General features: G+C 34.6%; 1 protein-coding gene across 4 annotated transcripts in view; it reads left to right on the top strand.

The window, feature by feature from the left end:
• Window positions 1-25,909, top strand: part of LOC122001337 (light-mediated development protein DET1-like) — a 32,292-nt gene that overhangs the window by 4,423 nt on the left and 1,960 nt on the right. For 3 of the 4 annotated variants that reach the window (XM_042556041.1, XM_042556042.1, XM_042556040.1), the window contains exons 5-10: window positions 17,726-17,794; window positions 18,105-18,161; window positions 18,276-18,353; window positions 18,423-18,587; window positions 21,547-21,642; window positions 23,423-23,522. In XM_042556041.1, coding sequence (XP_042411975.1) covers window positions 17,726-17,794; window positions 18,105-18,161; window positions 18,276-18,353; window positions 18,423-18,587; window positions 21,547-21,642; window positions 23,423-23,522 — 565 coding nt within the window. Of the gene's footprint in view, window positions 1-17,725; window positions 17,795-18,104; window positions 18,162-18,275; window positions 18,354-18,422; window positions 18,588-21,546; window positions 21,643-23,422; window positions 23,523-25,909 lie in introns of those variants that run through there. The other variant, XM_042556043.1, reaches the window with a different exon arrangement.

Genomic DNA, 25,909 nt, shown 5'->3' with positions numbered 1-25,909 from the left:
CAACGACCACGCATTAATGCACATGAGCTGCAATTGTTCAATCAGCACTACATTCCAGTCAAATTAAGAGGCAAGCTGCATAATGAATTTAGCTATCTCAAGCTCATCTCAAATCTATCTTGTTTCTTCACTTTGATCCTATTTTAAGTCACTTATGGTCAAGGTTCAAAATCTCGAACCGTGTTGAAGTTTTGGTATTTGACATACTATTGCGGTATCATACCGATGTTTCGATGCATGATGTCGATAATGTATTGAAGTTGAAGAAGGAAAGAGACAACACATAGGAAGGAAACATTGTCTGTGCCAAATATAGTTTTAAATTTTGTATCATGTCCGGAGAAACAATCAAATATATCATTCCGCTAAATTACTAAAATTCAATACCACTCAACATGACAATGCTTCCTTCCTTTGCTTCATCTCCTTTATCTCTCAATCTCTAATCTGTCATCGGCACCATGCATCAGAGTGTCAACATGATATTGGAACATTTTCTTTTGAGATTTTGAACCGACACGGTACTAGATTTCAAACCATGCTTATGGTTTAATATTAAATTGGCTCATCAAGGCCAAACCAATTTTATAAGTCTGAGCTAACTTAATATCTGCAGCAATGGTAGACATTTGAGCAAGACAATCTTTTGAATAAGAAGATAAAGCTACAAAAACCAGAAATGTTTAATAAAATAGTATTAATGGGCGAAAATACTAAGGTTAAGAAAGGAAAGGAAAAAAGGGAAAAAAGAATGCTTGTCCCATATACAACATATGTCACAACTCACGAAGCACGACTCAATACCCTACCTATAAAGACAATAAATAACTCAACATAAACAAGAAGTGTTTAACAAAAATATACATTTTTTCCTTTTGTTAAAATAAAGTTAAAGACATATATAGTAGCAAAATGTTAAATGAGAGGAACAAAAGGGAAATAATGTAAACAAAACTTGGTTTTCACTGTGTTGGAAAATCTTTGAGCAACTTTGTACACTAGTTGAAACCGACTAAGTCTTCAAAATCAGCCCTTGCTCACAAAACTTGAGGTCAAGAAAAATAGCGTAACGAAGTACTAATTGCTCCTTGGGTAAACAAAAATGATATGCATGATTTTTAATCTTAATAGTTTTAAGAATTCAAATGAGTCATAATTCTTATCACAACATTGGAGTTTCAAGTTATGTGGTTTATTTTAACATAAGTCAACTCTTATCTTTATGCTACTTATCACCATTTTTTTTTATAAATCACTCAATTATCGCCATTAACTATACAGATAGATCTATCTACTTGATTATCACCATTTATTATCACAAGTAAATCCACTTAATTGTCAATATATTTTTTTAAACACAAATAAATCCACTTTTATTTACCATAAATAAATTTTCTTTTCATTATCAACCTTCAAACCAAGTCCTTAGAATATAGATAGTGTATTTGACATGTGGGCTATGACCCTCACCAAAATGCATGGAAAAGGGGTCACTAATGTCAGTAATGGAACAGTCAAGTTGGATATTATAATAAAATACAATACCATTAATAAAGGTGAGGCAAACACTAATATGGGATGGTTGTCCTAGCGAGCAGACTGATGATTAGATTTGAAGGAAGGAGGGTACCTCCAAGAGCTATTAACCCCTTCCATTCATGTGCCCAACTTATTCGAGTAGGGGTTGATAGCTCTTAGAGGTCCCTCGATCAGATAAGTCTATTAGTTGGGGTGATAGTTTTGGGGTAGGTTGGGAACATGGTAAGAACCTGAACCCCACCTAATAGACTGCATTGATCGAGCGCCCTCTTTCCTTCAAATATGATCATCGGTCTACTTGCTCAAACAACCATTCTCTACTGGTATTTGTCTCATCCAACTTGTTGGCTTGACTGCTGCATTTTTGACATTGTTGTATGTCTTGAGTGTGAATAGTGTTTAAACGACAATCCCTTTCTTGTGCATTCTAGGAAAGGGATTTTTTTCATATATCTTCCACATGCAAAATAAACACACACTATGGGTGACCCATGTCTCTATGGGTGATCAAATTCTCTTATGAAAAGTTAGCTTGGTACTTTTCACTTTTTAGCATTGTCACCATTTATAATAAATGTTCTTTCTGTTTGGGACTTCACACGCGATAATTATTTCTCTTTGGTTTTACAAATCATTAGTTGTATCATTCTCAAGTTATAGTAATTTTGAGGATCTCATCTTTAATAAATATTGAGCTAATTTACACTCTTCTCTATTTCAACCATACCGCTTGTATTCTATGTAAGACATTTCTCTCAATCCCTCAATCGTTTTGCAAAAAAGATCTTAAGTACTTAAAACTGCTATAGACAACTCGTCATTTTCTATCTTAATAATTGCCTCATCACGTCTAATATTACTAAACTTAAATTTCATATATTTATCCAGTGTTCGAAATCTTGCCTGCCTAGGCGTTGTGCGGCGGCAGGCCGCGCTGGAAACCAGCGTGGCGGAAGACCTAGGCGGCTGGGCTGCCTAGGCGGGCTTCGGCGGGCTCCGCGGGCTTCGGCGGGCTCCACGGGCTAGGTATTTTAGGCATATTAAAACCGGTTTTTAGGTATTTGCCGAGGGTCCGAGGCACTTCGTTTCTTTCATCGTAGACTCTTTGCCGACTCTTCGTCTTCTCTGATCGCGCCTTCCGGTAAGTTTTTTTTTGTTTCTGTTAATTTATGTTTTTTGTTTCTCGATTCTTCGTCGTGGCAACGCCGGACGCATTGCAGGGCGTCAGATGCCGCCTGAAGCATCGTCGGATGCGCCGTACGTGCCGTACGCGCTCGACGTTACTTCGAGCAACGACGGTAGAGTCGTGATGCCTCTGGCTGTGCCAAAAGCTTTGCGCGACGCTACTGGCGCCGCTGGAAGCAACGCCGGACTTCGCCGGACGCACCGGACTCGTCCGGCGAAGCTCCCGGCGGCACCGGAGGCCTCGCGCAAGGCGCCGGTGGCGTCCGCGCCGTCGCGACAGAGAGACGGCATTTTTTTTTAAAATTTTTTTTAGATTTAATAAATTAAAACAATTCCTAAGGGGGATAATTTCAATAATAGGGTTGATTCATAAAGCCTAATAAAATTACGATCCCAATTAAATATATTTAAAATTTATTTTTTTTATAATAAATATTATTAATTTATATAAAACAAATTTAAATATATAAAATTATATATAAAATTCTAATAACCATTATTAATTTTATAATTTATATAATCAGATTTAAATATATAAATAATATATTTAGTTTTTTAAAATAAATAATATTAAATATTAATTTATATGTTAACAGATTTAAAAAATTATAATAAATATTATCATTTATCAGATTTAAAAATATAAAAAATATTTAAAATTTTAAAAAATATAATACATATTATTAATTTATATAAATCATATTTATAAATTTTATATAAAACAGATTTAAAAATATAAAAAATATATTTAAAATTTAATTTATTTAACCAAATATCTAATAAATTTTATTAATTAGATTAAGATATATAAAAAATATTTTCTGACTTGTTAATGACTTAATGTTATATTTCATTATTTTGTATTGTATGCCTATATGGTATAATTAAATTTTATTATCATGTTATGTCTTGCTATATATAATTTTTTTCAGATTATCTGGTATCAATGGCAAGCAATCCATCTTCGACAGCATATGTCACTCAACCCGAATCCGGGATTCTTAGAAGAAAGTTAAATGACATCGGATGGGAGTTTGGGATATTGATTGATCCTAAGAACCTCGACAAAATTAAATGTAAGTTATGTGGAAAAGCAATGTCAAGGGGAGTGTATAGGATAAAAGAGCACATTGGAAATATACCTGGAAATGTATCTGGTTGTCGAAAAGCATCTCAAGAAGACAAAAATAAGTGCAAACAAGCTATTTTAGAAGGGAGGAACAAAAAGAAGAACAAAATAATGGAAGAACAAAGTTGTAGAGCAGAGGTGGCTATTTCTCTAGACGAAGGTCTTGAAATTGAAGGGATGGATGGAATTAAAAAACCTCTTCCACTTGACCCCATGGATAGATATGTATCGGCAATTGCTCCAGAAAATGCAGGCTCCAGTGGAAGTAAAGTGCTTCGCCAAAAAAATATAAATGAGGCTCTTTTCAAAGAGAGAACTCAACAAGTTTAACAATATGTTGGGAGATGAGTTTATGAAAATGGAATCTCATTCAATGTTGTTGATAATGATGACTTCAAGCAACTAATGGAGGCATAGGGTCAATTTGTATCAGGATTCAAGCCTCCAACTCAATATCAACTTAGGGAGCCACTATCGGAAGCCGAAGTTGAAAGAACAAAATAATTGCTGAAGAAACATGAAGAAGAATGAGCAAAGAATGGATGCTCGATCATGACAGATGCATGTAGTGATAAAAAAAGAAGAAACATCTTAAATTTGTGTGTTAATTGCAAGGAGGGTACTACATTTTTAGAGTTTAAGGAGTCTTCAGACGAGGCACATACAGCTGAACTTATTTTTGAGTATGTTGACAAGTGTGTTGAACAAGTAGGAGCTCAGAATATTGTTCAGATTGTAACAGACAATGCCACCAACAATATGGCTGCAGCTAAATTGATGAGAGAAAAGCGACCTGGGATTTTTTGGAGTTCATGTGCAACTCATACGGTTAATCTCATGCTTGAAAATATTGGCAAACTTCTACGATATAAAAAGGTTATTGAGCAATCCAAGTCTTTTACCATTTTCATCTATGCTCACCATAAGACTTTGTTATTGATGAGAAGTTTCACAAAGAAGAGAGACATAATCCGACCAGGAGTTACCAGATTTGCATCAAATTTCCTCACATTGCAAAGTTTGATTGAAAAAAAAACTAGTTTAAGGGCCATGTTTACAAGTGATATGTGGGAGAAATGTAAATGGTCAAAAACAAACAAAGGAAAATTGACTTACTCTACGGTGATGAGCATGAGTTTTTGGAATGGTGTGACACTTTATTTGAAAATATTTACTCCTTTGGTAAGAGTTCTTCGATTGATAGATGGAGATAGAAAGCCATCGATGGGGTTTCTATATGGGGAGCTTCTTCAAGCTAAAGAAGATATCAAGGTGGCTCTGAACAACGTGGAATCAAATTATCAGTCTATCATAGCCATTATTGAGTCAAAAATGAAGGATAGACTTGATACATCATTGCATACCACTGCTTTTTTGTTGAATCCTTATTTTTACTATAAAGATAGTTCTATTACTCTTTATGAGGAGGTCACGACGGGGATTTTTGAATGCATGGAAACTTTGCATGCCAATGAGTTAGATCTACAAGATACAATTATTAACAAAGAATTTCCAAAATATAGAGATAAGACAGGGTTATTTGGAAAAACATTGGCAGCAAAAGCATGTGAAAAAAATGATGATACACTTGATCCATGTGCATGGTGGAGTACATACAGTTGCTCACACACTTAACTTGCTAAGGGTGGCATTGAGGATACTTTCATTAACTACAAGTTCATTTGGGTGTGAAAGAAATTGGAGTATATTTGAAGGAGTAAGTTTTAAACTTTCAGTCTTTAATTAAATTAGTTATAATTTTTAACGTCTATACTCTATATTCAGATATTAACTATAATATTTACTTTCTCTGTTTTTTTAGATTCATACAAAGAAAAGAAATATATTGGATGCCAACAGGTTGAACAATCTAGTATTTGTCCAATTTAATGCTAGATTGTTGAACAAACAAAAAAGAGAAAAAGAAAGGAATGTCGATGTCCTTCTTGCAAAAGATGTTTCAAATACACAAGGTTGGATTGTGGATGGTGGGGAAGATGATGAAGTTGAACTAGGTTCCGGGCTCACTTGGCAAATGGTTGATGAAGTAACTGGAGCAGATGAAAATCTACAACCCCGAAGAAGCTCTAGAGTGAGAGAACTTCATGAAGATGATTTTGAATCCGAAGAAGAAGACGAGGATCACAATAATGATATTGAGTTTGTGTCTGATGAAGAACAAGTTATTGAAAATTATGGAGAAGAAGAAGTAGAATAAATATGAGTTTATGAGATATTATTAGTTGTGTAATTTTGAACTCATTTTGTTAAGATATGATTTATGTTATTCAACAATTATATTTTGTTAGTGGTTACTGGTTCACAATGCATTGTAATCTTGAATTGAACTATTGCTACTATTTTCTAATGTTTTTCACCACTAAAGTTGTTTTAGCTTATAGCAAGGTTTTAAAATTCGAGTTGGATATATGTTCTACTGTTTACTACATGATTATTATAACTTACTCCATGTTCTACTGTTCAACTGTCTGTTTTACTCATATTGACTGAGTCTATTATATTTCCTTTGCACAAAACTATTAGGGGGCGTTTGGTTTGTGTTTTCCACGTTGTTTTCTGTTTTCATTTTCTGAGAAAATGAAAAACGCGTTTGGTTTGCGTTTTCCACGTTCATTTTTAAGAAAATGAGAGAGCGTTTTCTAAGAAAACGAAAAATGCGGAAAAGTCATTTTCTAAAAAACGAAAAACGCGCGTTTTTCAGAAAATGAAAATGAAAATGGGGCAAACCAAACGCACCCTTAGTTTTCTTTTACAGTTTTTCATTTTTTGGTATTGGAAAGTATGCAGTTATTTCAGCATACATAGTTAGATCTCCATTGCTATGAAATTGTTTAAGACAACATTTAGATTTGCATATGACATTGTCCACAGTTCACATGAAATAAGGGATACTGAGGAATCCGCCTAGCGGCGCCTAGTCCCCGTCTAGTCGGCCTAGGCGTTAGGCGCTGGTCTGCCGCCTGACTAGCGCCTAGTGAATTTTAGAACCTTGATCCTATCTTACTTTACTATTTAATGTTGGGACCGAAAAGTAGCTAGAGGGGGGGGGTGAATAGCTCGTTGCGATCTTCGTGTGCTTGGCGTTGTTTGTTTCTTCCAAGATGCAGCGGAAATATACAAGAAAACAACACTCAACGCTAACACTAAGAATTTACTTGGTATCCACCTCACAAGAGGTGACTAATCCAAGGATCCACACACTCACGCACCCTCCACTATGAAAAACACTCCTCTACGGTAACTACCGAAGGTGGAGAAGCCTTTACAATCTCTCAATACAAGAAGAAAGGAAAAGATATCAAATACAAGCAAAAGCTTATAATAAACCGTAACCCTAACTTCTCTTCTTGCTTTTGATCCGCCTCTTGACTTGGAAGAACCTCCAAGAATCTTCAAGAACTGGCGATCTGAACTTGAGAGAGAGCTGTGGAGTTGCTGGTGAAGATCGGAGATTGATCGTGAAGTACTTCCGAAGGAAATGAACGCCTGCGGCTTAAATCGACGCCAACGGTCGGATCCCGATCGATTGGATTGCTCCCAATCGATCGGGGAGGCTTTGGATCGATCCACGGATCGATCCAGAGCGCCTATGTGCTCTAGAAATTTGCCTGGATCGATCGGCTGATCGATCCAGGGCTTACCGCAACAAAACGCACCTTCCCAATCGATCCACTGATCGATTGGGACCTCTGGATCAATTAGCTGATCGATCCAAAGACGTTCTGTGCGCTCGCGACTTCCTCCCAATTGATCCACTGATCGATTGGGACGAAGGCTTCTTGCGGGGACACCCCAATCGATCGGCCGATCGATTGGGCTCCAGCCAATCGATCGGATGATCGATCCAACTGCTGGTTTTTGCCCAAAACCAAGTCCCAAAGCCCCTAAACCAACATCCGGTCAATCCATGACCTGTTGGTTCATCATGCCTAGCATCCGGTCACCCTTGACCTGCTAGAACTCCTTCACCAAGTGTCCGGTCAATCCCTTTGACCCACTTGGACTTTTCTTCATCATGCCAAGTATCCGGTCAATCCCTTTGACCTACTTGAACTTTCACCAGATGTCTGGTCAACCTTGACCCATCTGGATTTCCCTGTGCCTGGCTTCACTCACCAGGACTTCTCTTCTGCCTAGCTTCACTCACCAGGACTTTCACCTAGCTTCACTCACCAGGATTTTCTCACTGCCTAACATCCCAGTTAGGACTTCCCAATCAAGTATCTGGTCAACCTTGACCTACTTGACTCTTCTTCAACCAACACTGATCAGACTCTGATCAGAGGGGAATTGCACCAAAACAATCTCCTCAAATGAACAACTGCATTGTCAAACATCGAAACCCAAACCAAGACTCAAGCTTGGTCAACTAGGTCAAACTTGACCTGAGGGATATTGCACCAACATTTAAAACCTTTCACTTCTAGCGTTTCCCGTCGAGATTCAAATTTAGCATTTACTTTTTTACGTGTCTCATCTACTAAAACAATATTATCTAAAAAAAAGATCAATCAGGTCAGGTAAACTCGATCCTGGGTATCTACAAATAACATGGAATGTGGTATTGTATCTTTGATGTGTCCAATGAGTTCATCTATAATTAGTGTAAAAGATAGGGACTTAGAGTTAATCCTTGATGTAATCCTATCTTTATGAGAAACGCTTCGGTTAATCAGCTTAAAGTCTTCACTCTTGTCATTACGTCCTACATATCTTTAATTAGTTCAATATACGCTATGCAGACACTTCTCTTTTCTAAAATTCTTCATATAATTTCTTTTAAGACTTTATTTTTCTAAGTCGATGAATACCATGTGTAAGTCTTCTACTCTCAATGTTTTTCAATTAATTGTCTCATAAGATGTATAACTTATATTGTCGACCTTCTTTGCATAAATCTAAATTGATTTTCAATAACTGTGGTCTCCTTCTTTAGTCTTTTTTTTTTATTACTCTTTTTCAAAGTTTCAAGGTATGACTCATTAGTATAATACTCCTATAGTTTACACAATTTTATATGTTTCTTTATTCTTATATAAGGAATTAGAGTACTTATCCTCTTATCCGTCTTTTTTTTAGTTTTCAATATTAAGTTGAATAACTTTGTAAGTCATTAAATAACTTGTTTCCTAAGATACTTCCATACCTTTATCTAAGTATCATCTGGTTCAACTGCTTTTTCATTTTGCATCCCATTTAAAACTTGAAGTTTGAATTTTACGATAAAAATTTAACTTTCTATACTTATTTGACCTACTTAAGTTACCTAAGTTAAATTGATCATTTAAACCTTTATTAAAAAGTTGATGAAAATACTTCTTCCATCGCTCTTTGATTTCCTCATTGTTTACTAGTACTCTATTACATTCATCTTAAATACATTTTATTTGGATAAGATCTTTTGTCTTCTTCTATCTCGCTTTAGTTATTCTGTAAATGTCTCTTTCCCTTTCTTTTGTATCCAATTTTTGATATAAGTGTTCAAAAGTTTCATTCATAGTTTCATTCACTGCTTTCTTAGTCTCTTTCTTGGCTATTGTATAGTTTTTTAAGTTTTCCTTGTTCTTACAAATATATAATTACTTACAGGCTGTTCGTTTTTTCCTTCATTTTTTTATATACTTTCTCATTCCACTACTAAGATTTTTTACTTAGTGATACACGTCTTTTTGACTTACCGAATACACTCTTGGCTATGATTTTCAATTTTGATACCATCTTATCCCATATCGTATTTGAGTCATCGTATATTTCTCCTAATACTTGTACTCTTATTCTCTCCAAAAATATGTTTTGCTTCCCATCCTTTAACTTCCACCACTTAATTTTAGAAGTCGTGCATATTTTTTTTTATTGATACTATGCTTGAGGCCTAATCCAACACTTAGGGATGACAATTGGTCGGATTTGGGTTAGATTTCATATCCTCTGTTTTCATCCCTATCCCTATCGGGTATTCAACTTTCTTCTATCCACATACTCATCGGAGGATTAGATATCCATCAGAGTATCAGATATCCTTTATTTGGGGTAAATTTCGATTAAATCGAATTAACCGACTGAATTTAAAAATTTGATTCAGTTATTTTGGGTAATTCAGTTCAATTTCGGTTTTAAAATTCTTAATTCGGTTAAATCGAAATTTAACCACCATAGTGGTGTCACACCACTATAGTGTTAATTTTAAAAAGTCAGCCATATATATATATATATATATATATATATATATATATATATATATATATAGCTGACACACACACATAATTTAATAGGGTATTCAAGTCGGGTATTAGTAGGATTCTACTAGACTTGCCTCCATACCTGAATACCCATACTCAATTATCCAATTATTTAATTGGGTCCAAAAATCCCTCTATACACTTCTCCATTAGGGTTGGATATCAGATTCTTCATCGGGTTAGGAAGAAATTGCTATTCCTACTAACACTCAGTGATTGAAATATCGTTTTGTGTTGGACGGCGTAGACGATTTTTATCGTTCCGACTTCGGAGGGAAATTGGCACCGACAGATGAACGATTTTGCGTGCGCCACACGCGGGTGTTACGCGCCAGAAGACAGGTCGTTGGCGTCCTGGAGGCATCGCAGGACGTCTCTGGCGCCACCGAAGGCGTTACAGGATACCTTCGACGCTATCGGAGGCGTCGCGGTATGCCTTCGGCGCTACCCGCAACGTCCCGCGATAGGTGATGCCGTTGGAGGGCGTCTCGCGAGCGCGATGCTTCTGTTTGTTGAAGAAAATTAAAATTATATTTAATTAAATAAAACAATTTCTTAACTTAAGTGTGATATTTCGAAGGGGCTTTCATAAACCCTAATTAAATTATCCCAATAAAATATATAAAAATATATTTATTTTTTTAAAAAATAAATTTTATTAATTAATAATTTGATTGTTTTAAATTTTATTTAAAAATTCTAAAAAAATTTATTAAATCAAATTTATATTTTGATAATTTGTTAAATTTATTTTTTATTGTTTATTTGATATTTTGATATTTTTTACCATTTTAAATATATTATTTAAATTATTAATTAATCAAATGAATAAATAGTTAATTTATATAATTATTATTTATAAAATAGTATCTTTGTATTAATTTATATAATTTTTATTATTTAATATGGAGAACCAATGCTTCTATCGGATTCACACCATCTCGTTTGGTATAGTAAGATAATATATTATGTTGTGTCAATTTTATTTTGAGTTATTGATAGATTAATTTTCTTTAAAGAAAACTATATTTAATTATTTTTTTTAACAATATTAAGTTATTCAATAATGGAGAATTTATATAAAATAAATATACAACTTATTTTTAAATTATACACCAGAAACATATTTGTCTAATAATTAAATATATAAATAAAAAAATATCGAAATCGTATTGGCACGACATGATACTTAAACCATATTGTTCCGGTTTAGGATTGAAACCTCGGCACGGGTCGAGATTTTAAATCTTGCCAATACTACTAACCTATGTTGGATAATTAAATTTTCTAACCTTGTAATCTTTACAAATCTTTCTATCATTTTCATAATCATTAGAAAGTCTATTTGCGATTTTCTATTTCCACTTTTGAATGTAACCAAATGTTTTTCTCTTTTATTAAAAAACGTTTAGCTAATATAAGGTCATATGTTATTACAAAATCCATATAGTTTTCTCTTCTTCATTTCTTGTTCCTAACCCATAACCCCATGCACCCTATCATATTTCTCATTTTCCACTCCTACTTGTCCACTTAAATCTTCTCCTATTCAAATTATTTTAGTTGGCTGAATGCTTTGTAATACCTTATCTAGGCCTCCCCAAATTCTAGATTTGGTGTGTTCATCTAATCCTATTTGAGGTGCATATATGCTAATTATATTAATAGTTTCTTTCGCCACCACTATCTTAAGAGATATAATCCTATCCTCCTTTTTAACTACTACTACTTCATCCTTTAGCAAACTATCAACAACAATACCTACTCTATTTCTTGTTTTACTCATTTCTGTGTACTATAATTTAAAACTCGATTTCTCTATCACCTTTGCCATATGCTCTACCTATTTTTTCTCTTGTACACACAAAATATTAATTTATCTTCTAATAATCGTATCTACTACCTCCATTATTTTACTAGTCAATATTCCTAGATTCCATATTCCAAATCTTAGACAATTAGTTTTCTTGAAGGGGAGTCTTGTCGCAACGGTAAAGTTGTTGCTTTGTGACCAAAAGGTCACGAGTTTGAATCCTGGAAGCAGACCCTTGTAAAAAGCAGGGTAAGGCTGCGTACAATGGATCCTTCCCGGGACCTCGCAGGGTGGGAGTTTCGTGCATCGGGCTGCCGACAATTAGTTTTCTTATAATGTTTGTTCTTACCCAACTTATGATGTGATAACTCTTGCATATTTAATACTATACCCAAGTTTTCATGGAGGTGCAGTAGTTCTTGCCATAGCGTTATAGTCGAACCCTGCAACGCGAATTCTTGCATATTTAACACTACACCTGAATTCTCATAGAGATGTAGTGGTCCTTATTGTGTAACGTGTTCCTTAGAACATCTTAGCATTAACACATTAGTTTCATGGATCCATTCATTGAACATTTACTTTAAGTCCATGCTAGCTCACAACCTAACATGCAACTCTTGCCGTTTTTCTACCGGGCTTAGGACCGGCTTTAACAGGTTTACTAAAATAATTTAAAGATAAGCATCAAATATGGAGTAACAAGAGTATCATTATTATATTTGAAAACAACCCTATGTTAATTATACAAGATCACCCACATGCCCACATGGTAATATGGTAAGAAAATAATATTATTTATTTAACCCCCAAATCTATTTTTTTTAGAATTTATTTTGCTAGTTCAATGCCATTATATTCATAGTTATTAAAGACGCTCGTCTCGTTGTGCCTAGGCGCAGCCAAGTCACCCTCTTGTGCATAGTTGCCTTATGTGTGCGCTTTGTGATAGGCAACAAGCTTATCTTGAGTCGCTTGGTCTTGAGGAATGATTCAGCTATACAAATCTGAAACATGTGGTGATGATGATAATGATATGATTGAGGAGAATGATGAAGATTTTGATGATTTAGATATTTGAATTTTTTATTTAAATTATGTGTATAACTTATTTATTTGCTAGTGAATTTTATATTTATATTATTGTTAATATTTTACTATCTATAGTTTTGTTAGTGAAATACTTCAGTAGAAATTTTCTATATATGTTTAAATTATAAAAATTTATACCTAGAGCACTTTACTTTGGAAAGGTGTGCGCCTCACCTTGTGCATTGTGCTTCAAACCTTATAGCATCTATGCGCTTTTAGGGGCCTTACGCCTTAAATAACTATGATTTTTTCCACATTTCAAAACAAGCATGACAACATATACACACACACTTAATTCATGCCAATGAATTGTATAAGTGAGTTTAAGAATACATTTACCCACCTCAAATATATAACAAGGGAAGAACCAAAAGCCCTATAAGATTAATGAGTATCTACAAATACAGATATATGAATAAATTAAAAAGACTTAAGAAAAATTAAATACCGGGAGCTAGGGGGTTGCGACAAGGAGATCCATTGTCACCATATCTACTTGGAATATGTTTAGAAATCTTTAAGAGACAAATCCAACAGTGCACAGTTGGTTCGGCCTTCAGATTTCACCCTCAGTTGGAGGAGGTAGCAACAACAACTGGTTTTATTATGGGACAACTCTTGATGTTCATATCGATCTATTATGCGCCTCTGCATCTAGCATTGGGTAGACCTCATACAATAACTGTCCTAGTTCTACCCTATCTTTTGTTTCATTTCTTCTAGAACAATCACAAAAATTTTTTTTATTAGTTAAAATAAAAAGTTAATTAGTTAAAATGAAAAGTTAATTAAAAGAAAAAAAACCAAAATAAAGAAAAAAGGGGGAGGAATAAATATATATAGTGTAATTATTTACATTTACCTACAATTTATTATCTATAATTTGTCCTTTTCCTGTTATAGGAATCCAGCAACAAACAAGGAATTAATCTTGTTTATCCTTTATTGATTGAATAAACCTGTCTGTCTTTATCTCTTCCTTATTTTATAAAAATTTCTGATTTATTTATATTTTTTTGTTTGTGCCAATCCAACAAAAATATTTATTTGATTTACTTCAGTTTTTTATTCGTTTTATCACCATTCTAGTCATATTTATATTGTCAATGTTATATTAAACAAATATAATTGATCGTAGATAAAGAAATCTTCTTATCCCGACCCTATCCAATCTCCTGCACAGTTGGTTCGGCCTTCAGATTTCACCCTCAGTATGCGTCTCTAGGACTAACTCACCTAGCTTATGGTGATGATCTCTTTCTATTCAATAAAGGTGATGAGAATTCGGTTGCTGCATTAGGTGCCTATTTGCATGAATTGGGAGAAATAGCTAGTCTTTGAATTAACAGACTAAAATCTTGCATCTATTTGGCTTGAGTTGAGGATAGGGTCCGCATGAGGTTGCTGCCTATCATAGACTTTCAGGAGGGAGTATAAGAGGGAGCTATACTGTTTAGATATCTCGGACTATAGCCACCTCCTTGACTCCTTAGCCCGATGTGTTAATGAATGGCTGAGGCACACTCATCTTATGTGGGCAAGGCACAACTTCTTTTCTCGGTAATTCAAGGTGTGGAATGTTTCTGGGTGTCCGTCTTCCTTAGGGATTTGGGAGTCATAGATTGTATCTATAGAATTTGTAGTCTTTCATGTGGACATCTAAGCATCCTCCGATTTCTTGGGCTGATATGTGTAAACCGAAGGAGGAAGGATGCTTGTGATTCCGGGAGTTAAAGAGTTGGAACTTAGCACTACTAGCTAAGGTACTTTAGTGGATTGAGGTGTGCAAATGTGTGGTCCCAAGAAGTAGCCTCTACAAACTCTCTCTTAATTAAAATGTTATTGCTAATATGGGACTGAATTTTTTCGGATGCGGGCTCGCCGACTCTTACTGGACAAAGACCGGCAGCTTGGTTCGCACAGGACGGCAGAGTGGCTTGGGCATATAACTTCTTTAGACATCCCGTTCAAAAAAGGTATGAACACGAACGGTGTGGAAGACTTATTTTAGCCTAGTCATACTACCATTTGCTGCCTTGGGGCATCTTCACACTAAAGACATGTAGGAGTACTCGGAGGATAGCACTGTGCATTTTGGTGTTGTTTTTTGGGTGCCCCCTATTGCGAAGTTATAGAGGAGGGTCAGAAACTAGCTTTATATGTGGCCAGAGATGTCGACTTTCAGACGGGCTCTAAGGGTGTTTTGGGAGATATTACTATGGGCATATTGTATTAATGAATGCTCAACACTTGACTTTATCTTCGTTAATACAGTGTATGGAGAACTAAAAATAAATATATTTTTAAGAATGAGCAATTGAATGGAGCGGATATTCAAGAGTGTGAGTATACGTATATACAGATCTTTAGGGGTGTACTCTGATTTAATGTTGTATCAGACATAAGTATCCACTATAGATCATTTTCTATACTCTTGATCTATGATATGATATTTTTTTCTTATCCAAAGAAAAAAAAAGAAAAATTAAATGCTGTAATAATACATAAACTAAAATTAATTAAAACTCAAAAATCAATAGATCCAATTACGACAATTCAACCCAAATTAAAAAACTCAGCTTTCATTACTAACAAACAATCATTAATATCCCTTCCTAAACAAGATACACCAACATAAATATTAAAACATATCCAAATGAGAAATATAATAAGACCAAGTTCTTACCTCATAACTCCCTCAATCATGGACAAAGAATGGAACCTAGAGTACTCCAAACTAACCACAACCAAAAGAAGGTACAAAATCTAAATTTTAATGACCAAATAAGATCATAAACAAGGAAGAGCGCCAAAACCCTTTACCAATGCTTGATTCGTTCTAGTTGACCACTGATCATGAAATTCAAAGGAATAGACCATTAATGTGCCCAGCAACTCAAGATGATTCAAAAGAGAGATATAATTGGAATTAAAAGTGACAAATAAACTAAAAGAGCTTATCGAAGGTTGATTGATGTCGACTATCCTCACCCAACACAACCATCAATTTTAGAGAAGCAGATGCACAAAGGAGTGGGAGAGAGCTAGAGAGGATGGTAGCACCACTATTTGTCAAAGCAAACTGGCCACATGGGGCCAATAGAAGCCAACCAATCTGCCTATGTAGGCACAGCTAAAGTGAAGGAAATGGAAGAGGAAGATCATGAACGGGAAACACCTAGGCTAGGGTTTCACCTTATCAAAGGAGAATGAGGTCACCACTCGTTAGTATAGTAGCTCTGCACACAAATTTGAGCGGCAACGCAACATCAAGTGGCATGTGAGGGAGAGATAGGAGAGTTTCTGCAACCCGAATTAAGTTTCAGGAACCAAAGAGGTTGCAAATTATGGATGCCCTCCCCTTTTTCACTGCTCATTGTAGCATGTGTAGCTACAGGTTGTCTGCTTGCATGCAGTGCCGCACATGTGCAGCCTTGCATGCAGAATTTTTGTGATGCAACATGGTTCTCTCATGCAGAAGATTGGTGGCGGATAAAAATGTCATCAGTTTTGGGCCTACAAAACCTAGTGGTTTGCATCTTCTATATTATAGGAACATTGGTGCAATCAGTAACTAATGCCAGAAAAGCATCAGCTTGAAATCTTTTCTTGAGGTAGCTGAATAGGAACATTAGTTTAGAAGTGCCCATAATATATTTAATTGATTGTTTGGTGCAGGATCTTTTACTGCAGTGCAGTTTAATTGTATAGCTTAGGAGTGAAGGTTGAGTGTTCGTAAAGGAAGAAGAGTGAAGGAGAGAAAAAGAGAACCTAGGCAATCACAGATGGAGTTTCCTAAACAATCATAATTAAGAGAACATAAGCTGAAAAACTTGGCAACACCGTGCATTGAATGAAAGTTTGGTAGAAGCTCAATATATAGCATCCTTAGTGGAAAAATCTGTTTAGGAACTTGGTAAACTTGGAGGTTGTAAAACTTAAGAGCTAAAAGACTAAATAACTAAGAAATTACAAGCTTGCAATTTGGCTACTATTAACTAAGTTACTGTTGCTAATCTATTGCATAATTCAGTATCCAAAATACTTAAACCTAAAACACAGAAAAGAACCGTGTTTAAACTTTAAGCTAGATGAAAATGGGAATTTTGTTAAAGAAAAATGATATGCTCAAGGAAAAAAACTCAAGGAAAAGCTCAAGGATAGACACATAAAGTCTTGGGACCCACAAAAAGTGAAATGGTGGGCCATGACTTTATGTGTCTATCCTTGAGCTTTTCCTTGAGTTTTTTTCCTTGAGCATATCATTGCTCTTTGTTAAATTATACTATTATTGGCCTTCATAATTTGGTTTTCTTTTCTGATAATATTTTCCAGATCTTGAGATATAATTTGCATCAGTCATAAACCCACTATAGTATGCTAAAGTCTGAGAAGTCTTATAAAGATGAATCTTGATAAGCATTGTTTTAACGAAGTCTCCATATGGTGTTCTTCATATAAAAAGAAAAATTGACACTGGTTAATATGTCATGAATGGTAGCTTGTCAATTTGTATTGGCTTTACTGATTGGAAGTAACATAATGCAGTATGGTTTGATTTTCTAACTCTTTTACTTGCATTTTTTGTTCTGATTAAGATATTTTTGAAATCTCAAATCCTTGCCTTTTGATCTGTAATTTATTCTGGCATGTATTTTATACTGAAGTTCTCGTGAAAAGAAACTAAAATGTGAATTTTTTTCTCAGAGGGTTCAACATCTTAAGAAGAAATTCTATTATCACTTCCAAGATTATCTAGATCTCATGATGTCGAAGGTGACCCACTTTAAGTCTTCTTTAAATTTTCTATGGATCTTTCATTTGAGCACTGTCATGTTTAGACCTTTCATCTGAATGCCACCATGTATGGAGATTCTGGATCTTTCATCTGAATGCTACTTCTTTTGGCCTTTCATCAGACTTCTATGACATCAAGCAAAATATTTAGTCTGTGCATTACCTGCTTATCTTTCTCGTTCCAACTTCTGGATACTAACAAGTTCCAATCTTCTCCCCTCCCTCACCTTCATCCTACTTTCCTCAGTCATTCAATTTACAGTCTGTAACATCTTCGGATACTCAGCAGGTTCAATTTTTGGATCGTCAGCATCTTCTATTGAAGTTCGGCAGCGTTGATGGTGGGGTACGCACTTATATCTTGTTATATACTTTGAGTAAAATTTTTAGTTCTTTCTCATTCTACTTTTTTTCTCATGGAATCTGTGGTCAACAATTGCTCTAATTATCTAATAATTAGGTTCGGATGGCTGATCATCATCTAGCTTTCTTTGCTGTCTATAACATGGAAACTACTGAGATTGTTGCATTTTATCAGGTAATGACCTCTTGTTATTGTCATTGTTAGATATCATTCTCAATAACTTAACTATTTTATTTTCTGCAGAATCCATCTGAAGAATTATATTCCTTGTTTGAGCGATTCTATGACTATTTTCATGCAAAATCGAGAGAGCCTTTGCATGCTAATTTCATTTCTTCACACTCCAATAACATCTATGCTCTTGAGCATCTACAAATCATGAAGAGCAAAGCAAGCAGCCTCTCACAGGTGAATTTCATCCCATGAAGTTTTGTTGTAAGTCTTCACAATCAAAATATTGGTTTCTATATGGGTTGTCTGAAGTTCTAATATGAGAAGTAGAAAACACAAATTTATTGTTTTTAGCAATCCCGACTTAACATAGTGTAAGATAATTTCTAAGTTTTCTTATTCTTCGATCCATTGATTGGGCATCGAGAGGAGTTGAAAGGGCTGCACTACTCTAGACCTTGTTTTTCTCGAATGTGCATAACTCTATCAATTAAAAAATATCTAGACTAGTTGCTTGTTCCCCAAAGAGGGAGGGGAGATTATGGTTGAAGTAAGGCTAAGTAGGCATGCAAATGGAACCCCACTTCTCAACACAAACTTAAAGGCCTAAGTTTTCAACGAACCAGTTCCGGTCCAGTTCAAATGAGTTAGTGATTCATAGCTGAGTCAACTAGTTCAACATAAATTTTGGCCTAAATTGAGCTTGTATCAAGCTAAAATTAAATCCAATAGACTTGATTAGCACCTTATAATCTTTAATTAGAGCTTCAAATATCTAGATCAATTGATCTATTGTTTAGGTTTTAATTAATGCTGGGCATAACATTCTTCCATCCTCAAAGCTACTATAAAGAAGAGTGATCCTCAGAATCTAACTCATATTTATTCAGTCATTTCTCCAATTATGTTCATTCTGTATAGGCGTGTGGTTTGAAGAGTCATTTCATGTCAATCAACATGGGTGAAACATTATTTTACCTATGGATCAACACACAAAACTGTGGGACAACGACGCCATGACCACCAATCTTCTATGAAGGAGAGGCTTTCCTAGGCTTGCAATAACGAGTCTTTGAGAGATAAATTTACAGCAGTGAAGATTCTGTAGGCTTCATGAGACAGTCTTGACACGATACAACTTTGTGAGACTTTCATGAGGCTTCTCAAGGCAATCCTGATGCAGCAAGGCTTCAGTGAATTCCATGTTCCCTCCCACCTAGGGTTGGTGCTGAACACAATCATAGACACTTGACGCAACCAACATCTTGTTTTGATTGGAACTAAAACCCCAACTCAAAATGAGATTTCAAACTTTATATAGAGCAACACGTACAATCTCCACTTTTGGTGCATGATTTGAATTAAATATACTTCACATTAACACCAAGTGTATAATATCATATCAATATCATCCTACACACTACTTTGTCAATCAAAATGATATACTCATTTGTCCACTAGTTAATAAAATTAACTATCTATAGATTTTAAATCAACAAAATTTGCACACAAAGATAAAAAATCATTGAGATTCATATTCTCTATCAAAATAGAGATTATAGAATCATAAGTCAAAGTGCAATCAAATACATATTGTTGATTATCCTCCAGATCTAATACCTTGGGTGATCACAATTCAAACTAATTAGCAATCCACTGCTCATCTCAAATCTAGGATTGACAAAATTAAACCACAAAGCACTTTTATAATCATTAATTAATAGGGTTGTGATCCTAGAAACATGTGGGTCAAACAATCGATGATCAAGTTGGGATATACTCCCTGAGTGATTATATTGTGACAACAAAACAACCATATACATAGCAACCTAATGTTCCACAAGAGGATAAAGTACATAGATGAGTACTTGAATCTAATGTTTTTTAACAAGTTAGGGTCATTATAATATCTTTGAATCAACTTGAGTATACATTTCTAGTAATGAATATTAAATATAGTAGAAAGAAATTCCTAGGAAAATGTAACCTAGTTTTCCCCTTAACAAGTGATAACTCTAGTTTGTTGGCAAATGAGAAGATGTAGTATAAACATCACAGTTTAATCTTTGAGTTGTGGGCTTACAGACGAGCTCTATAAGTTTTGATGAGTTAGTGATTTAAGCATTTTGGATCAGCTGTTGGACTTGATAAATTAATGAGTTAGATCTCTCATCTAAGCAAGGTGCAATAATTGGAATTAGAATGAAACTAATCATAGGCATGGTGAGCTATTTAAAAGGGTTGTTTGTGTCAAGGTGTAGCTACTACTGGGTCTCATATGTCACCAATTGTGGGGGATTTCAGGCTATGAGTTAGGGGTTTAGGTCTTGACAAGGATATCAAGCTTTAAGTGGGGAAATTGTAACCCTCGATTTAGTCCCACATTGTGGGATGTAGCCTAATAAAAGAGCTTTATAAGTTTCGATAAGTTACCTACTTTAAGAGTCCACAAGTTAGTGGGTTGGTTCACTTATATACATGTGGCAAAAGACGATTCGCTCACCCAGCGCCCCCGTCAACCCGTCCTTAGGCTAATACGGAGGAGGTAAATCATGAGTGACTACCAGCCATTAGTGCAGGTGGCCAAGGCATGGAGAAGGCATGCTCGAACGTGCCTAGTTTCGACCCCAAGACCTCATGTGGCAACATCCCATGTCTCAACTACCGCACCGTCCCGAGGGGACGGTTCACTCATATACATGATATCCTAGGAGGATGTGTAATCGAGATATTGCGAATTATCTAACCAAATCTTTTATCTTTTTTTTTTCCGGATAAAAGGTTGCATCCATTGTGGACATGCGACTTGTTTAGATTGCACATTCTTTATTTATTTCATATATTCTATCTTTTTTTAATTTTTTTTTCTTAATTTGTGGCATTATGGCTTTCATCATTATATTAATTCACTATAGTAATCTTTATTACTCGCCTAGACAATTATCACAAGAAGCTACATATTCCTGCATGAATATTGATTGATTTCTAAGTCATGATGTTCATTAGAGGCCATTTTTGCATGGTTCTATAAATCTATTTTTTTTTTCTTTCTCAAACTTCTTAATCTGATATTTTTGCTTAAGTTGTAACCGAAGAAAAGATTTATTCTGTGTACTGATATGCTGGGCAGAAACATGGTACTGTTAATGGTTGAAGAGTTTAACTCTCGTAATCCATTTTACTTATTTTCTTGCAGTACATGAAGAAGATGCTGAGCTCATTACCATACACTTGTCAATCACAAAGCCCTTCACCATATTTTGATCTCTCACTCTTTCGATATGATGAAAAGGTTTGACCTCTTAGTGTATGTTGTATTCATAAGTTATGCTAAAATTTGGCTAAGAGTGACATTGCTTGTTATTTTGGTTTTATTTTCTTCACAGTAGCTATATTCTTTAAGAAAAATTGACTTTCTGTATAAAGTACCAACTCTCTGAGTCCAGTAGATGGCAGAGCAAGGTATATTTTCTACTGAAGTTATGTGTGTGTTTTACTTTCTATTATTTGTGAGGATTTACTTGCAACTGGCTAGACGATGTGTATTTGCACTGAAAACTAACAGAAGAACCATGGTATCTACCAAGTAATCTGTAGTTTTGAACCTAAGGTTCTGATTGAAGATTGAAACTATCCTAGATATAGCTACTCAAGAAAGAATAATTTTAAGATGGCTTAGCCATCTTGATATTGATTTTGAGTGCTTTGACCACACTCTTTTCAATCCTTTCTAAGTTTTTGTGGATCTCTTCTAGATTCTATTCTAGAATGGCTAATTTAGCTGTCACATTCCTTTAGCCTATATGAAGTTTCTGATGCGGAAGTCCTCCTTTATTGAGATGCTTGGCAGTATATGCTCTTCAAAAGGAACATATACAGATTTTGTTCTCATCAAAAAGCCTACTCTTGAGTCTTGACTAATTAAAACAACCTCAAGTTACATGTACTTTCTCCATCCAGATTCCATGTGAGATGTTCATGTTGCACACGTTCCTGGAATTGACCATCTTTATTTTGCGTGAGGCATGCTCTACAATTTCTTATTTAAAATAGAGAAACATTGAATGCACAATAAATGAAGTGAAATTTTGTACCACGTAGCCACATATACATGTGCTGGGCTTTCCTACAAGCATTATGTAGTCAGACTCAATATTGAGTCATAATACAGACATAGTATATGCTTTTGCATGTGGCTATAATCTTTAATCGACTCATTCAAATCCAGCCAGAGTTTCTGGTTTGAATTAAATTAATATCTACAATAATGTGACACTATCATTGATTTTGTTATGTTTAATTTAATGCAAAATTATAAGTTTCTGATTTATGCTTAAATGAATCTGAAAATTGAAAAAATGAGGTGTTAAAAATGTCCAGCATTTGAGTGTTTGATTATTGGTGTTGCATATCTAAAGTTTATGCTTCGCATTACTTGTCTTTCTGCAATTTGGCAAATGTTAGAGGCTTAAGTTTCGGTTGCAATTTTAATTAAGTGGGTGGTAGATGTAATCCATCTATATAATGGTTGTTGAATTGATGATTGTTTTAATTGGAGTTTTTACAAATAATTAAGAAAATAATTTTACATGGACTGATTATACGTGTCTGTATGCCATGCACATTAGGATGATGTCATACCTTAAGTGACATTCTGATTTTGTCCTGCCTGATTGTGAATTGGGTTTCACTTTGATTTTACTGGTTTCACAAACCTGGTAGTTTGCAGATGAGCTGATCTCTTTGCTAATGCCCTCCATGATCTTCTGAACCCAGATCCTGATCATACTGGCAATTTGTTTGTAGTGATACTTTACGTTTCTATGATTTTTCTTCTATTCTGAATCCATGGTTTAAGTTCCTTTGGTACTGCATGCACCTTTATTTACTTGAAACATTTTTCGATATAACAGCTAGCAATTCATTTTGGTTGACCCGCAGAATCTAATTTTTATTTATTTCATTTTATTTTTCTATTGTATCTTTGTTTTCTCACAATTTATATCTTTCAGTTTAATCATTGTCATTTTGATATGCTTCTTACATACATGGCATTTCAATTCCATTGGTAGTTAATTTCTGCCACAGATCGACATAGACACTCTACTGATCATCCATTAAAGTTTATTTCAAGAAGGCAACCAAATGTTCTGAAATTCAAGATAAAGACAGGTAAACTACGTTCTAGTACATTATTTATGGATCAACTTTTAAATAATGTGATGTTTGATGCAGAATAATCTGATATAAATCAATAACCTAGGTAGCCAATATTAGATGCTTTTACTGATAGGTCATTGTACATTTACTTATTTACAAGTAGGTTAATTTTTTGACTGATATCGGATGTCCCCATCTTATTACAAATCTACTTTATTCTATTACCTCTCAAAAACTTAGCAAATTCAAGGACTAACTTTGAAACCAACAGTATGTGTAATGATCTTAAGAAATTGTATCTTTTTGAAACAAGGCGGCAATCCTATTACTGCATAGTTTATCCTTCTAGGAAGATTAGAAAGGAGAAAATGTGCAGGTAGTTTATCATAATGTTTCCTTATTGGTTCAGTAGGAGCATCACCTCATCAAGTCATTAATTTTTTCAGCTGAACAAGTTCACTGTGGCTAGAGCCATGGTCTTGTATTTTACCTCTAATTGTTTCACCATTAATTATACTTTTTTATACTTCCAATATATTAATTGTAGAAAAAAAATATAATAACTTGATGTGGATTATAAATTTATCAGGAGACATGCTCAATTTGCATCACTGTAATATTTAATTTGAGAGATGGCGTCAATCACAATAAAAGTTACTATGTACAGGATTAGAGGACTCTCAAGGCACCTTCTAGGGGGAAAAAAAAGTATATCTGCTACCTTAATGACACCCCTAGTGTCGGTCCCATTGATATAGAGAGAGGTAAATGTAGGTAAACAGGCGTTAGGCTCATGGTGGGGTAATCAAAGACACCTTCTAGGCTCCTTGACAAGGTGCTCAAGTAATTGACTTTCTATACTCTCCACAAAAGAGAAGTTTAGGTTTAATAGCTATATAAGATAGTTCAGCAACTAATCAATGATATATTCCTGATCCAAATGGCGTCTCATCCTTTCCTGGTATTAATATGGTATTTGGATCCGTTCAAGTGTTAATAAATCTAGTTACCTAACATATCTCAAGTATATCAAGTGTATATTTTCGTTGTTATATGCTATAACGAATATAAATTCAAAGTAAAAAAGGAGCTCTCGACTTTGTCAAATCGGGGGAACATGAAACACTGAATAACTTGATACATTCTTGACCATGTCAAGAATAATCGCAGAAGTAGAACAAACATTAAATATGATGCAATAAAATGAGAAAACGGTTGTATCGGATGATATTCCAACAAAGGTATGAAAGTGCTTAGGGAAATAGGGTATTGAATGACTTATGAAGTTATTCAACCTGATATTGAAAATGAAGAACATGTATGATTAGTGGAGGGTAAGTACTCTAGTTCCTTGTATAAAAACAAAGGAGACATATAAAATTATGCTAATTTAGGGGCATTAAGCTAATGAGTCATACCATGAGATTTTGGGAAAGAGCGATAGAAACAATATTAAGGAGATCGAGACCCTAAGGAAATTATGTGGAGAATTTTAAAAAAGAAAAGTATTAATGTAGCATATATTGAAATAATTAAGGATATGTATGAAGATGTAATGACAAGAGTGAGGACTTTAGATGGATTAATTGAATCATTTCCTATAAAGATACGGGTACATAAGGATTAACTCTAAGGTTATAGTTTTTTACACTAGTCATGATGAACTTATTGGACACATCCAAAACACGTTGCAATGATGTATGTTATTTGCAGATGATATTCATTTGGTCTATGAGATACATGAAGAAGTAAATGCTAAGCTCGAATTTTGACAGAAAATGCTAGAAATAAAAAGGTTTTAGGTTTAGTAGAATAAAGACATAATATATGAAATTTAAATTTAGTAGTATTAGATGTAGCAAGACAATTATTAAGCTAGGAGATGGCGAATTACATGCAACTGACATATGTAAGATCGTTTTTGCCAAAGGATAGAAGGGTTGATAGAGATATTTTATATAGGATACAAGTAAAATTGTTGAAATGAAGGACATTAGATGTGTTTTATAATCCTAAGGTACCTCTAAAGTTTAAAGAGAAATTTTAAATGCTAATAAGAAACCAGTAGTAGAGAGAAAGTTAGGTTCTTATTGAGAAAAAACTTTAATAGGCACATTTAAGATGGTATATACATGCACTTAGGTATCCGATAAATGTCCCAGTTAGATAATGTGAGACTATATCAAATACACACAGTAATAGAGGAAGAGAGACAAAAGAAGACTTAATTATCAATGATAAAATAAGATAATTTTTATTTAAATATAGATGAAGATATTGTAGGGGATTGAATCCAATGGTGTATGAGCATCCATATAGCTAACCCCACTTGAGGCTCGGTTGTTATTTTTGTTGTATTCTTGATCATGCCAAACTTAATAAGCACATAACTGAATTTG

Source organism: Zingiber officinale, chromosome 7A (genome assembly GCF_018446385.1).
Source record: "Zingiber officinale cultivar Zhangliang chromosome 7A, Zo_v1.1, whole genome shotgun sequence".
Taxonomy (NCBI): Eukaryota; Viridiplantae; Streptophyta; class Magnoliopsida; order Zingiberales; family Zingiberaceae; genus Zingiber; species Zingiber officinale.
The sequence above is the reverse complement of the archived record's forward strand: the minus strand, read 5'-3'. Positions and strand labels throughout refer to the sequence as shown.